Below are 14,684 nucleotides of genomic sequence, written 5' to 3' on the forward strand. Positions count from 1 at the left end.
TGGTTCCTTTTCTTGCTGCCCAGCTTAGTTCAGGTTCGCCAAAGGCCTTCTCCCCATACTGCAATGGATTTCTTAATTCCTCCCCCCACCCTTCCTTTCTTAAAACATCTTTCTCGGCTTTCACACCTTCTGCTTTCCAGTAATCTGAGGTGAAGTCTTCTGTTCCACCACCGTTGACCCATTTTCTGGTACAAACAATCTTACTTGCAGTTGATCATACCAAAGATCCTCTTGTCTAGAGCAAAATAAGAAAAGACTACAGTCCTATCCATAAAACAGGAGTCCCAGGTTAATTATGATTCATATTGTAGGGTCCCCTTCCTTAGCCTGGGACTTAACTGTCTTTGTGCTTTGGGATGCTTTGTCTGGTCAAGGTATAACTTGTACCAATCCATGATAAACCAATTAAATAACATGATATAGGTTTTGTTTAAGATTAATATTATTTCAGAAGAGAGTATTTGTCTAACTTGTTGAACAGTGTTCAGTACTTGTATGAGTTCGTTGATAGACTATAGTCTAGGGAAAGTTAAAGAGCTACACAGTGATTCTTTCAAGGATAAGATAGAGCCATATATTATATTAGACTCAAAGAACAAGGGACTCTTTAGGAAAAGGCAAAATCAGTCTTACTATAAAAGCACAACAGAGATGAGACAATAGTTCTGTATTATTAACTGAGGCTGGCCTAAGGAGTTTAAATCAGGAATCCTATTAGTTGAACTACAGTGGGTTCAATGTGATTAATACATATAATCATCACTACAACTCTGTTTCAGAACTTGGTTTTCTTTAATAACCCTCCATCTGCCACTTTGAGTCAACTCCTGGAAGTGATGAGCTGGCAGTTTTCATCATATGTTGGCCGTGGCCTGAACTCAGATCAACTCAATATGCTGGTTGAAAAACTTACAGGTAAGATCTGGTAGATGTGGAGGACTTGCCCCTGTTTTTGGTACTCAACCGTTTTAAAGAATGAGGGTGAGATTACTATTAATAATAATAATGATCATCACAATTTATTGAGTGCCTACTACATCGCTGGGCATAGGGCTAAATGCTATAGTATCTTTCTCACAAAATTTCCTTAAGGCAGAATATTGAGGATAATTCTTCATTCTATCCATTTTATACATGGGGATACTTAAGTTCAGAGGTTAAGTGACTTGCCACAGCTAGTACATACTAGAGCCAAGATGCAGGCCAGGGCTGTCCAGTTCTAAAGCCCCTTCCTTTCCACTCCACACTCCAGCCTCCAGGGTGTTCTTATGCCATTTCCACTGAATGTACTGTGAAGCCTTAATGGTGCCTTGATCTTCATATTAATATTGCAGTGGTCATTAACCAACTGGAAAACAGCTGATCCCAGGATCAGGAAATTTATTATAAATTTAAAAACTATCCAGGTAATACTTAATTCTTCATATCGAGAAAATTTCAGTTTTGACTGATATTTCTAAAGTTTGCAAAATAGTCACTGGTGCTCCATGTAGTGACTACAGTGTAAGCTTTTTATAAAAGAATTTTAAAAGACATGTATATTTTGACAAGTATGGGGTGAACACATTTGGCACCAAGAAAAGAGTTAAAATTGAACTTGTATACATTTCTGGTTAAAGTAGAGCCAAAGATGATTTTGAGCAGCAGTAGTAGAATCGTGTGTGTTTGGTTAAATTTGACTTACAAGTGATGCTGGGTCACCCTTGTACTTACTATCCGATCAATTAGTGTTTAAATAAATTGGAAATATTACAAAATTTACTTAATGTAAATATCCTTTTTGATCCTTATTTAATTCATAAACCACAAGAGTAGGCATTCAATAAGTATTTGTTACTGAGTGAATAAATCTTTTAAATATATACAGTATAAATAGCAGCCATATCCTTTCGGGTCTTCATCAAATTTTTCTCATAATTTCCTTAAATTTTAGATAGAACCTCTTTTTTCATTGTCCTGGATCAAAACAGTCAGTGGAAAAAAAAAACAAAAAAAACAGTCAGTGGTTCCTTATCGCCAAGTGGATCTCTAGTTCATTCTTTTCATGACAGTATTCAAGACTTCTGGCATTCTGGCTTTCACAAATTTATTTTATAATGTTTATTTACCAACATTAGGCTGCACTTCCTTTCTCCTATATAAGCTGTGTTCATATCCACTACACCTCATCCTACATTATTCTTGCTACTGGAGTGGCCTCTTCCTTCTCCTCTGACAATTTATAACCTATCCATTCATGGAGGTCTTGTTCTAGACACCCACCCACTTCCTAAGGCTATCTTTAGCTCCTCCATTGAAAAGAATTCTTTCCTAGATAAAAAAATTTCATGATATCTTTTATTTTTACTGTTTCTAGCATTAAATGCACTGTAAACCCATAGCACATGCTTAGGAAATGCTTAGCAGTGGTAGGGGGGGAGATCTAAATTGAGTACCAAATTGAGGAGTCTAATTGTTTAATAAAAATCTCATTCTTTTCTTTCATTTTAGTCCAGTCTAGCTACGGTGATGGTCATCTCACGTGGGCCAAGTTCTGCAAGGTACAAACAGGGGGAGGGGTAGCATCATTTCGATTTTTTTTTAGTATTCCTTTTTAAGCCTCCATATTATAATTTGGGATTTCGAGGATTTCCTGGATAAGGTTATTTTAAGAAGAAATTCGAAACTGTTTTTTCATTTAAAGGAAATATTTCATTGAAAAAAGGAACTTGAATTACCATACTAACATTACTATTGAAATAATCATTGTCCTAACATGTTTGTTTATTCCAATAGGAGCACTTACCTGGTAAATCATTTACCTTTTGGACATGGCTTGAAGCAATATTAGACCTAATTAAGAAACACATTCTTCCCCTTTGGATTGATGGGTGAGTTACAGCCTATATTTTCTATATGAACTCATTAGGTTCTTATTTTTATGCTGTCAATTTTTTTCCCTTTTTAAAAACATTGAAGTATAGTTGATTTACAATATTGTGTTAGTTTCAGGTGTACAGCACAGTGATTCAGTTATACATACATATACATATATATGTGTATATATATATTCCTTTTTAGATCCTTTTACCTTATAGGTTATTAAAAAGTATTGCGTATAGTTTCCTGTGCTATACAGTAGGTCCTTGTTGGTTATCTATTTTATATACAGTAGTGTGTATATGTTAATCCCAACATAAATCCTAATTTATCCCTCCCTCCAACCCCCATTCCCCTTTGGTAACCATTAGTTTGTTTTCTATGTCTGAGAGTCTGTTTCTGTTTTGTAAATAAATTCATTCGTATTATTTTTTAGATTCCACATATTAGTGATATCATATAATATTTGTCTTTCTCTGTCTGACTTCACTTAGTATGATATCCTCTAGGTCAATCTATGTTGCTGCAAATGGCAATATTTCATTCTTTTTTATGGCTAAGCTTCCATTGTGTATATATACTACATCTTCTTAAGCCAATTATCAGTTGATGGACACTTAGGTTGCTTCCATACCTTGCCTGTTGTAAATAGGGCTGCTATGAACATTAATAATAAATGCTGGAGAGGGTGTGGAGAAACGGGAACCCTTGTACACTATTGGTAGGAATGTAAATTGGTGCAGCCACTATGGAGAACAGTACAGAGGTTCTTTAAAAAAAAAAAGAGTTACCATATGATCCAGCAATCCCACTCCTGGGCATATATCCAGAAAAGATAAAAACTCTAATTTGAAAAGACACATCACCCCAATGTTCATAACTGCATTATTTATAGTAGTCCCTTTTTCTTTTCTTTCCTTTTTAAGCATATCTAGTGTCATAGTGTGGAAAGTAGTTGCAGTTTCTTACACTTTATAGAGTATTAATACTTACTTTAATCTGTATAAGAGTATTTCAGGCACTACTGACTTTTGATTATATCACAAAAAATTCAGGTCTGTTCTTTGTGAAAGCAATAAATGCAAATGCAATAAATTATAATCTTGGATCAGATAAAACTATGCATGTTCTATTTTTAGGTATGTCATGGGCTTTGTTAGCAAAGAGAAGGAACGACTCTTGCTAAAGGATAAAATGCCGGGAACCTTTTTGTTAAGATTCAGTGAAAGCCACCTTGGAGGAATAACTTTCACCTGGGTGGACCATTCTGAAAATGGTACATGCTCACTATTATGTATTCATGTGAAATTAGTATTGTGTTTGGTTACTGGTCTTTCCATCTTCAGAAGTGTGTGGCTTGCTGTTCTGTCTTTTATGTGTTCAGTGGGCTTGAATATTAGTTGTTACAGTTGTTTCAGAGGAGGGTAGCATGAATTTCTCACAGCCTATGTGGGTGTCCTGTATCACGTGGCAATCTGTACTGTCCACATGCAGAGAAGGGCTGGCATTGTTTTACAACAAGTGACATGAAGATAACGTGGGTAGGAAGAATGGCCACAAAGAATGCCTGCAGGAACCTGAATATTCTCTCTGTTTTCTCTTTTTCCAGGAGAAGTGAGATTCCACTCTGTAGAGCCCTACAACAAAGGCCGGTTGTCTGCTCTGCCATTTGCTGACATCCTTCGAGACTACAAGGTTATTATGGCTGAAAACATTCCTGAAAACCCTCTGAAGTACCTCTATCCTGATATTCCCAAAGACAAAGCCTTCGGTAAACACTACAGCTGCCAGCCATGTGAAGGTTAGGTTCTTTCCGTTTGCTTTGCTTCTTAAGATTTTGGAAAATAATCTCAGATTGGAGTAAAGTAAATGAAGTCCTTCCCTTTATGTTTACTTTTATCGTTATAAGATCTAAGAGGTATGTGGAGGTCAAAGCCTTAGAAATGAAGTGGTGTGTCAGCAGTTCCTGAAAAGGAACAGCTGGGGCTGTCCAGCTAGCAGAGCACTTAGTAATCAGTAGCTGTAGACGGACTTCACCATGGCCATGGGAGCCTCTCAGCCACTGGTAGAGTTTCGGTTTTCTCCTTTCTAATAGGAGTGGCACCAACTTCACCTCTATGCCTGGGGAGAGGAAAAGAAAGAGGAGGTAATGATTAGAAAGCTGTTAAAAGTTAGGCAAGGCTGTTTTTTACAAAAGCTCAGGGTTGATAAGCTTTATATTTTTTACTTACTGTAGTCTCACAACTCAGAAAGTATTGTTCATTTACCAGGGAGGGGACAAGGGGGTCTGTGCTTCATACCCTTCCTCGCAGCCTATCAATAACAAGTCTTGACATACCTGCCTTTTCTGGTTGTATCCTAAGGGTCTAAAATGATACCTGGCCAAAACAGGTATTTGGTAAATATTTGTTGAATACATGAAAAGAACATTCATGAAATAGCTATATAATTGTAATATAAGTTCACTATTCTGTTTCTTTAAATCGAAGTATATACAATCCATTACAATATTTCATCTGTAGCAACTAAATACATGAGCATCATCATGTGGAATATCGTACAGCTGTCACTCACAGGTGGTGACTTTCTGCCACCCTCCTTCATCCCCCTCTGAAGCAAACAAAAGACAACAACCACCACAAAAACCTGTGGCTTTTAAGTGTTTCTACATCTGACTGAATGAAATAACAAATGTCAATGCAACAAATTACCTCTGAAGAATTACAGTTGGTCCTTACTATTGGATCACACACAAGTCCAACGTAGTATAACAGAGAAATCTGGGGGGGTTTCCAAGGTGAGGTTTGCACATGACTGTTACTACAGCGCAGCAGTGCTTTTAGTAACACTGATGTCTGTGCCTCAAAACTTTGTGTAATTATAAGATTATGATTGGTGTCAGTTTTAATGAAAAGAATTGCGTTACTATAAATCCCCAATCCATGAATAAATCTGTCCTTATAATTAAACTTAAATGTAACATGGAAGACAGGTAATATAGTTGATTCCCAATTTTTCTCACACAATTTAGAGCATGAATATGTAAAGTCAGGTTAGGCCTGCCAAGAGGTTTGTTTCTCTCTTCTTGCACATTTTATGCTCAACTAAAATGCTGTTCCATCTATTCAACTAAAAAAATTTGTGAATCACTAGACAATTGTATTATCTCTTCTTTTTAGTATCACTTATACTTTTTTAGACTTTTTTTTCTAATTTTATCAATAATAATAACATTTTTCCCCAACTTACCTTTCTTTTCCAGTTTCAAGACCAACAGAAAGGGGAGACAAAGGTTATGTCCCTTCTGTATTTATCCCCATCTCAACAATGTAAGTAATCTTAGTCACATGTAAAATAGTTCTTATTGAACTTATCCAAAAAAAGCTGGAAATTTAAGAGTAGAGCAGGGTACATATAACAGAGAATAAAGCATTTTAATGCTCAATGTCCCATTACCTTTAACACATAAAGCTAGTCTTCAGGATGCACCACGAAGCCCATCACGAAGGAATTCTAAAGTTGCCCTTTTATATGCCTTATATTCCATAGCAGGCTGAAAGCTCTGATTTCAAATGATGAATTAGGCATCTCAGTGTCACAAATAGATGAAGTCCTAGAAATGAGTTCTGTTGGGGAGGTGGAAATTTCCCCCTCTACCCCTTCCAGTTCTTATGGCTGGACTAATAATAAAACTGACACAAGGTAGATTAACAGGATAAAAGGAACAAATTTTAAGTCGTGTGCATAGAAGTCTCATAGAAATGACTGAAGAAATGGCCAAAACAGGCAGCTTTTATTCTTTTTTGGGCAAAAGATCAATAAATTTGTGAGGAATCGACGGGAAAAAGATACTTAGGCTTTGGGTGCTTAAGTCGTGAAGAATCTAAACAGAGTTTGGGCCTGAGGTATTAAATTAAAGAAGTAACAAGGTTCATTTGTACAGGCTTCTCAGCCCCGAATGAATCCCCTGTCTCTGGCAAGAAGGATGTTCTTCCACCTCCAGATGCAAGGAGGGCGCCTCTCACGGAAGAGATTTATTTCCTGCTTTCAGGGAGGCAAAGAGGAGGGTCAGAGTGTCCCTCCTGCGTTGGTTCTTTCTTAAGTAACTTAAGTCATGTAATTCAAAATAATCGATATGCCACTGAGGCACATTTTGGAGTGGCCTGCCCTGAGCCCTAACAGTTCCTAACACAGTAAGTCACTACAAGCTATTATTTTTAATCCCTTTCCATATTTACCCTGTCATCTCTTTAAGCCGAAGTGATTCAACGGAGACACATTCTCCAACAGACCTTCTTCCCATGTCACCAAGTGTGTACGCAGTGCTGAGAGAAAACCTGAGTCCCACAACAATTGAAACTGCGGTATGTCCCCTTTCTTTCCATTGCTGTCAAGGGCATTTCTGAGGAAGCGAAGGTGGTGTGTGAATCAACGAGGGGTGAAGATCTGCAGTGAGAAAACACATTTGTTGGAACAAATCCATGAGCATAACACAAGGGGTGTACGTCTGTATGGTCCTGCGTGTTGCTGATGTTAGGGGCATTGGAAGCAGATACCTACACTGACTTGAACTGCTTTGAGGTCTTTCCATCAAAAGCCATCCAAGGGCAAAATATCTCTGTATCCTCCTACTCAAGTACACTTCATCCCTACTTCCACCATCAGCCCCACCAATCTCCACCACTCTCCCCACTGTAGCAGACAATACTTATATGTCATTATATGCAAGTCTAGTTTAATATTTTATTTGAGCAATTCAAGTACCACAAATTCCAATTTTTCTTGATTATTGGTCCTATCCTGGGAGCTTCTTCAAGTAGTATATGAACAACAATCAATAGCAGTATAATAATACTGTTTTGAGAACTGAGTCATAATCTTATATGCTACTATGTGCTTTAGGATGCATTCTATCTAGTATTATTCCCCAATATTGTCAAACAGTTCAAAACCCCAATTACATTAGAATGCATGTACATCAGAATAATAGATTCTTGGAGGGACGCTGAGCTCCAGGAGATTAGTGTCTGGCTGTAAATCAAATGGTTTTTAGTCCTTCTCTTGAAGATTTCCAGGGATAGAAAAACTTATTCCAATGTTAATTGTCCTTAAGTCATTTAGTTGTAAGAGGACTTTTGCTACATTTTACACCCATTTCTTCATTACATTTTTATGGGATGAATAGGCCTCCTTAAAATCGTTTTTATTTATTTTAAAGTTGCGTTTTATTTTAGATTGATCAACCTTAGTTACTTTTGTAAGTACTGTACTTAGTAGTTAATTGGTAGAAAGATTATGAAGTAAAGTATGTATTTAGTAGACAAGAGAATGTTTACCTAAGAAATGGTGACTTACTTGCAAAACAAGTTTGCTCAAAGGTCATTTTCATTTTCCAATTTTAGATGAAGTCTCCCTATTCTGCTGAATGACACGATAAGCTCTTGACACTCAAAAGAAGGAAGCAAATGAAAAAGTTTAAAGACTGATCTTTGCCAACAATCACATCTTGTTTCTTCAGCTTTGTATATACCGATTTCCAGGAAATGGTTAAGTTCGAAACTTTCCTCTCACTGGTATGACACCCCCAAATGGGAATGTCATGATTGAAATGCTAAAAACCAAAGCTTCAGATAAAACACTTTAAGAAACCAATGTTAATATAATATTAACAAAAGACTCATTTGTATGTATTTGTTTCATTTCTGATTCTGTTTCTCTTGTGTTACTTATGATTTTGGCTCTAGCAGGTTTAAGTGTTAAGATTTCACAACAGGTCAAAAGTAACAAAGTCACATGTACATTACTCAGAAACCATCAGGATGGCCTGATGGAAAAGCCTAATAAGCTAATGTCCTGAGTTCTAGCAAGTAAGAGTCATCACACTAGATACAAGATGGAAGTAATGACAGGGCATTAACAGCAGCAATTCACACAGTGTGTGTCCAGGGGTGAATTAGGAAGCCTCTTGGTTGCTATGTCAACATTGTCCTAACTTCAGAATTCACAGCTGCTGGTACCATGGCCAGGGACACCTCTCCTATTAGGGAGAGAGATCCAGAGTCATTCCTGGTGGTACCTCAGGCAAACCGCGCTAAAAGCAGACACATGGGTAAAAATCTCATGAAATGAGGACCTGGAGGAAGATAACAACACTGGCCTTGGGTGAGTGATTTGATCCCTGGCTTGTGTGTTCTTCCTCTCTAGAAGAGGTTAGGCTAGGTGGGCTATGGTCCTTTCCAGCTCTAAGAGTCTCTGGTCCCATGAATCCAACCTGAGCCAGGGGAAAGGAATTTAGGATGAGAAGTTCTATCCCTGGTGATGCAGGAGGGGAGGTGGTTTACCGAATGGCAATGCATGTATACGGGCTGCAGGTCTACTTTGATCCTTCCCTTGCCCGGACTGAATGCTTAGTGGTGCCATTGAACAGCTGCTGCCCTTAGTAATAGTGTGGGATCTCCCAGTGCCCAAGCCCTGGGGAGCTCTCCATGTCTCCAGGCCCTAGAGAAGCTGCTGAGCCAGGTGAGGAAGTCATGATGCTGAGGCATCTGCCATGACCAGCCACAAAATGTCCTGAGGCTGGTGTCCAAGGTAAGCCCTGACTGCAGAGTCAGAGATGGCAGTCCCCTGTGAGGTGTTCCTCACTAACTTCTTTAATCCATTTCCCATCTTCCAGGTAGGTCAAACAAGGAGAAGCTAATGTTTGATGGAAAAGATTTCAAAGAAAAAAAAAAAAAGCTTTTAATGTAACCTGCCTTCTCCCTTAGAGAGATTCCATCCTATCCATCTCATCCTTTATACCCAGCCACATGATCCTAGATTGTTCCTATGGGACAAACTCTGCACCTGTCCCAAGGCCAATTCCCTTACTCCTTTGCAAGCTCTTGACTGTATTCTTTGGGTGAAGGTGTCTGTTCAATGTAGGACCACAGGCTAACTCAGGGTGCATTTTCCCAGTCTCCACTTCTCTTCATCAGCCCAATTTTCTTGAAATTCAAATATATGAATTGGCAGCAGAAGCAATAATTTTAAACTTGGTTTAAGGAGGTAATTTCCTCCCAGCAAATACTCATAAACAATTGGATTTAGATACCAAAAAATGTTGCAGAAGCTTTTTTTATTTTTATTTTTTTATTTTTGGCTGTGTTGGGTCTTCGTTGCGCATGGGTTTTCTCTAGTTGCGTCAAGCGGGGGCTGCTCTTTGTCCGGGTGTGCGGGCCTCTCACTGCGGTGGCTTCTCTTGTTGTGGAGCATGGGCTCTAGGCACGTGGGCTCAGTAGTTGTGGCCTGCGAGCTCTAGAGTGCAGGCTCAGTAGTTGTGGTGCACGCACTTAGTTGCTCCACAGCATGTGGAATCTTCCTGGACCAGGGCTCGAACCCATGTCCCCTGCATTGGCAGGTGGATTCTTAACCACTGTGCCACCAGGGAAATCCTGCAGAAGCTTTTTATTCCCTGGAAAATATTAAAAGTATGATGGACTCTCACTTATTTCAGAAGAATTTTGAAAAGCTTGTAAATATAGAGCCTGGCAGAAGAATGTCAAGGTTCATATATGTGAGCACAGCCATCTTTGTTATTTGGAGGTAGACAGTACAAGGACATTTGTAGTTTACTCCCTATAATAGAGGCAGAGGCCTCAGTAAGAGTAAGAGTTCAGTAAGCGGCTATTTTTTATTTAGATTCAGAAAATCAAAATCAAGTTCTTGATCCCAGGGTAAAGAGTTATTTCCAGTGGTGTGAGTCTTGCATTCCAGAAACCATCTTTGTGGGGGTAATGGGATTTTGTCAGGAGATTCTTGGGGATACCTGTTTAGATCAGGATAAGGTGTGCTGCCCGAGATGGAAATACGATGGGAAGGGAATTTAGACCATATTTCCACCAAATCCTACCCCAGAATATTTTTTTTCTGCCAACTAATAGCAAATAACCAGCATTTAATGAAGCAAAATGGAAACTTATTTTCAAAATATTAATCACCTTTTCACTTCTCCCTCCAACCATCCAAGACCTATCACAGATGCCCATTTTGCTAATTCCTTTTCAAATTCTTTTTAATGTAAAGACTCACTTTGACCAATTGTACTGAATACCAATGTCTTTATCTGGAATAAGTGGTGAAAGAAGGCAGCTGCCAGTGGATTTCCTCAAAGTCGTAAGGTAACAAGGAAGGCTCCCCAAAGGACCAGGAACGGGGAGGATACTTGTGGCAAAGCTGAGGGAGTTTTCTGTACCTCAAATGGTTCAGGAGGCCCATGTACTCCCTGCAGTAGCAGGAAGAGAATCAGGGGTCAAAGTATCCTAGTGCTGTGTTCCAACAGCAGGAAATTATAGTCCGAACTGGGCAAACTGGTCTCGCTGTGCACACATTCCAATTTCTGACAGACAAGTTTTCCTTTTTTTCAAGTTGACCGTGAACATTGATTTGACTGCACTTCTAAAAGTCTGCCTTATTGAAGCATAATTTACACATAATAAAATTCATCCTTTTCCAACAAACCCATACAGTTGTGTAACCACCACTGTAAGACCTAGAACATTTCCACCAGAGTCCTCACAAAGAGGACACTATGAAAACATGATGAAGGACGTTCTCCACAATATCCTTAGAGTAAATACAGCGAACTATTCCATGTGGCCTCTTATGTAGACAGAAGGCTCTATTTAAAATAAATGGGATCATTTTACTCCCTGCAAAGGGCTCATGGTGCTGTGGATTGGCCCTCCTCAGCTGGGGTATGTGGACAGAATTCTGGAGAGTCATGAGTTTGAATGGCAGAAGTTAAAGCTTTATTTTCACAAACTTCTAACTGAAACTTAGAGTTTCCTTCAATTAGGAATAAAGGTAACAAACCGTAAACCACACCACGTTTTTGTCACATTACAGTTGGTACACTTATCTCAAAATATTGCTTATGCTAAGCATGACTTTGAAATTGCATTCATCCGACCCACTGCTAGATCTTAACTTAATGCCATTAATGAAGAAGCACTTATATTACTCGATCACAAAGTTGGTTTTACTATTTTGATCTCTGTATTTCAATGTAATTGGTTTCCTATTTAATCTTATGCATTTTAGTTTATTCAACAAAAAAAATTAATCTTTGAAAGAGCTCATAGGTTCATCAGACTGCCGAAGGGGTCCATGGCACAAAAACCAGTTAAGAATCCCACCTCTGGATGAAGACTCTAATTCTCAACAGATCTTTCCAAAGTCATATATTATTTAGTCTTCAACTCATTTCTCAACACTTCTCCCCAACAATAGCTTGTCTTCCTCCAGATATACACAAGACTGAACTACTTTCAGTTTCTTTCACGGCCCATGCTCACTCTCGCCTCCCTCTGCTGTATCCTCTCAGGTCTCCAACCCCAGCCCACCTACCCTCTCACCTCAATAACATTCACACATCCTTCAGGCTCTGGAAAGCCTTCCTGCCCAACACATACACACACACACACACACACACACGCACATGTGTGGGGCTCAGGTCACATCATGCCTCCTCCGTATCCTCTACATTACCCAGCACCATTCTTATCACCTTGGTTATAAATGCGTATCATCTGTCTTCATTAGACTCTAAGCAAGCTCTGTAGGTACAGGGACAAAGAAGCCCTTGTTCACAGTTATATCCCTAAAATCTAGCACAGTCTGCCTCTTAATAAATACTAGTTAATGATCTAGTGTTTGAACTAAAGGACATACAGGACAGTAGTTAGTTCCTTTCTTTCCTTTGCTCCTTGATCTGCCTGCAAGACAAGGCTGGAATTCCCTTTATAACCCTCCAAACTCTAAAATTGTGGAACAGTCCCCGATATTTTACTTCAAACTGATTAACCAAAACACACTCGCTATTGCTCAAAAACCATAAGACGTTTCCTCTACTTCACCTCACTCATGACATCCAAACACTATAGAAATGCTCTGGAATTAGACTGTCCGTTAGCTCTAACTTCCCTTTAATTTAGCTTTCTCATGTGTGCGTAGCATCCCAGGCATCTGTCCACCCACAGATGAATCAAGTGTTCCTGAAATTTCCCCTTAATTCCCCGTGATTAAACTCATTGCCTTTATTACTCCCGCCCCTGGTAAAAGTCCCACACAACTCTCTCTTACTTAGGCTGGACAGTCATCCACTGAGGTGTCTCACTGGCTGCTGCAGACAGAAAGAACCCTAGAGGCCCTCTAGACAGGGTGGAGATGGGGGAAAGGTTGGAGGCGTGTGGAGGAATCGTGCTCTCACTGAAGTTTTTTGGAATACACCTGTTCTTATTCGTCCTCCCCCTCAATTCTAGCTCAACAGGCTAGAGCCTGTGCTGAGGTCTGAATGGTTGATTTGACCTCTGATACCTTATCCCAGGGTTATTCATTCAAAAATATTTTTGAGACTATGTATCAGGCATTGCCTTTTTCAACTGGGGTTTCCTATCTGAACCACAAAACACAGAAAGTGATTTGCTTGACTATTTTCTCAGTTCTCCCAAAGATGGTACATAGTGCCATTCTAGATAAACAGGAGAGAAGGTAATTAATACACAGATGCCCTGGGCATTAGGCTTAATTCTCTCGTGGAACCTGAGATGAGACAGGCTGTAACACAGCACAAAGTTCCTCCTGTTGTGAGGAGAGATGAAAACAGACAAGTACATAATAAAGGACAGATTTAGTAAGTGCTATGAAGAATATAAATGTGACATAGAGAACTGGAAGAAATGGTCATTGAAGGTCTCTCTGGGGAGATGACATTTGAGCTGAGACCTAAAGAATGAGAAGAAGCAAGTCCATGCCACAGCTGGGAACACAGCATCCTAAAGGAAGAACATACACATGCATAGAACCCAGGCAGGTAAAAGCTGGGGGTACTTGAGGAACAGAAAGAGTCCACAGGGTGGGGAGTGTAGAAGAGCATGGAGAGAGTGGGACAAGATATGTAGGAGAGGGAGACAAGATCAGATGGTGTAGGGCTCTGCTGGGAGAGTGGAAGCCTCTGGATTTTATTGCAAATGTTTTAGGAAAGAGTGGTGTTATACTTCATTTTGTCATTATATCTAAGTTTTCATTTGTTTTAAGTAAACATGTAACAAGGTTTCTATAGAAGAACTCTCCCCTCCCTCCAATTCCCCTACTAGGGACCTCATGGGTATGCAATGTGTGCATCTGTAAAGGTCAGAACAGTCAGAGGCTCCACACTTGGTTTAGTGCTCTGCCTTTGCCTTCTTGAAATTCTTAATAAGTTTGAATAAGGGGCCTCCTGTTTTCATTTTGCACTGGGCCTGCAAATTATATAGCGCGTCCTGTCCTCTCCTAACGGGAAAGTAGACGCCCCTCTGCATTCTGGGAATTATGTAAAGTGCCCTTGCAGCCCTGGGGACTGGTGCTCACTGTCATGAGGCCAGAAGCTGTGGTCCAGTAAGGTGGGGCCCATCACACACTGGAGGTCTTAGGTTGGTCCCCAGGTCACCTTAAGTAGATAGAGCCTTTTACAGAATGGTTGAGCAGGGCCCAAAGAAACGCTGTCCATGCCTCCTAGAACCATTCAGTAAATAACACACATAGCAAGTGGGGCCAAAATGATTTTCTCTGGTCCTGCCAAACTTTCAAAATCATGGTCCGGTGACTAAATTATTCGTCTCCATTATACTTCTTCCCCACTCCCTCTAGTATAATCACCATGAGCGAGAAGGTGGGGATTGGGGGTGGGAATTGGGAGCGACGAAAAGACGCCAGAAAAAGGAGAAAAGTCCCATCTGCAGATCTAGAAAAAGACAGCTAAAGAAACAGCCAACCTTCCACTCTTATCTCTGGATTAAGGGCAGTCAGGC

General features: G+C 39.6%; 1 protein-coding gene across 5 annotated transcripts in view; it reads left to right on the forward strand.

The window, feature by feature from the left end:
* Window positions 1-8,536, forward strand: part of STAT4 (signal transducer and activator of transcription 4) — a 92,887-nt gene extending 84,351 nt beyond the window's left edge. For 3 of the 5 annotated variants that reach the window (XM_060152417.1, XM_060152420.1, XM_060152421.1), the window contains 7 exons: window positions 780-915; window positions 2,491-2,540; window positions 2,776-2,870; window positions 3,999-4,135; window positions 4,469-4,660; window positions 6,122-6,188; window positions 7,115-7,265. In XM_060152417.1, the coding sequence (XP_060008400.1) occupies window positions 780-915; window positions 2,491-2,540; window positions 2,776-2,870; window positions 3,999-4,135; window positions 4,469-4,660; window positions 6,122-6,188; window positions 7,115-7,265 (828 nt within the window). Of the gene's footprint in view, window positions 1-779; window positions 916-2,490; window positions 2,541-2,775; window positions 2,871-3,998; window positions 4,136-4,468; window positions 4,661-6,121; window positions 6,189-7,114; window positions 7,266-8,261 lie in introns of those variants that run through there. The other 2 variants (XM_060152418.1, XM_060152419.1) reach the window with 1 other exon arrangement.
* The last annotated feature ends 6,148 nt before the right edge of the window (window positions 8,537-14,684 follow it).

This window comes from Lagenorhynchus albirostris, chromosome 6, assembly GCF_949774975.1.
Source record: "Lagenorhynchus albirostris chromosome 6, mLagAlb1.1, whole genome shotgun sequence".
Taxonomy (NCBI): Eukaryota; Metazoa; Chordata; class Mammalia; order Artiodactyla; family Delphinidae; genus Lagenorhynchus; species Lagenorhynchus albirostris.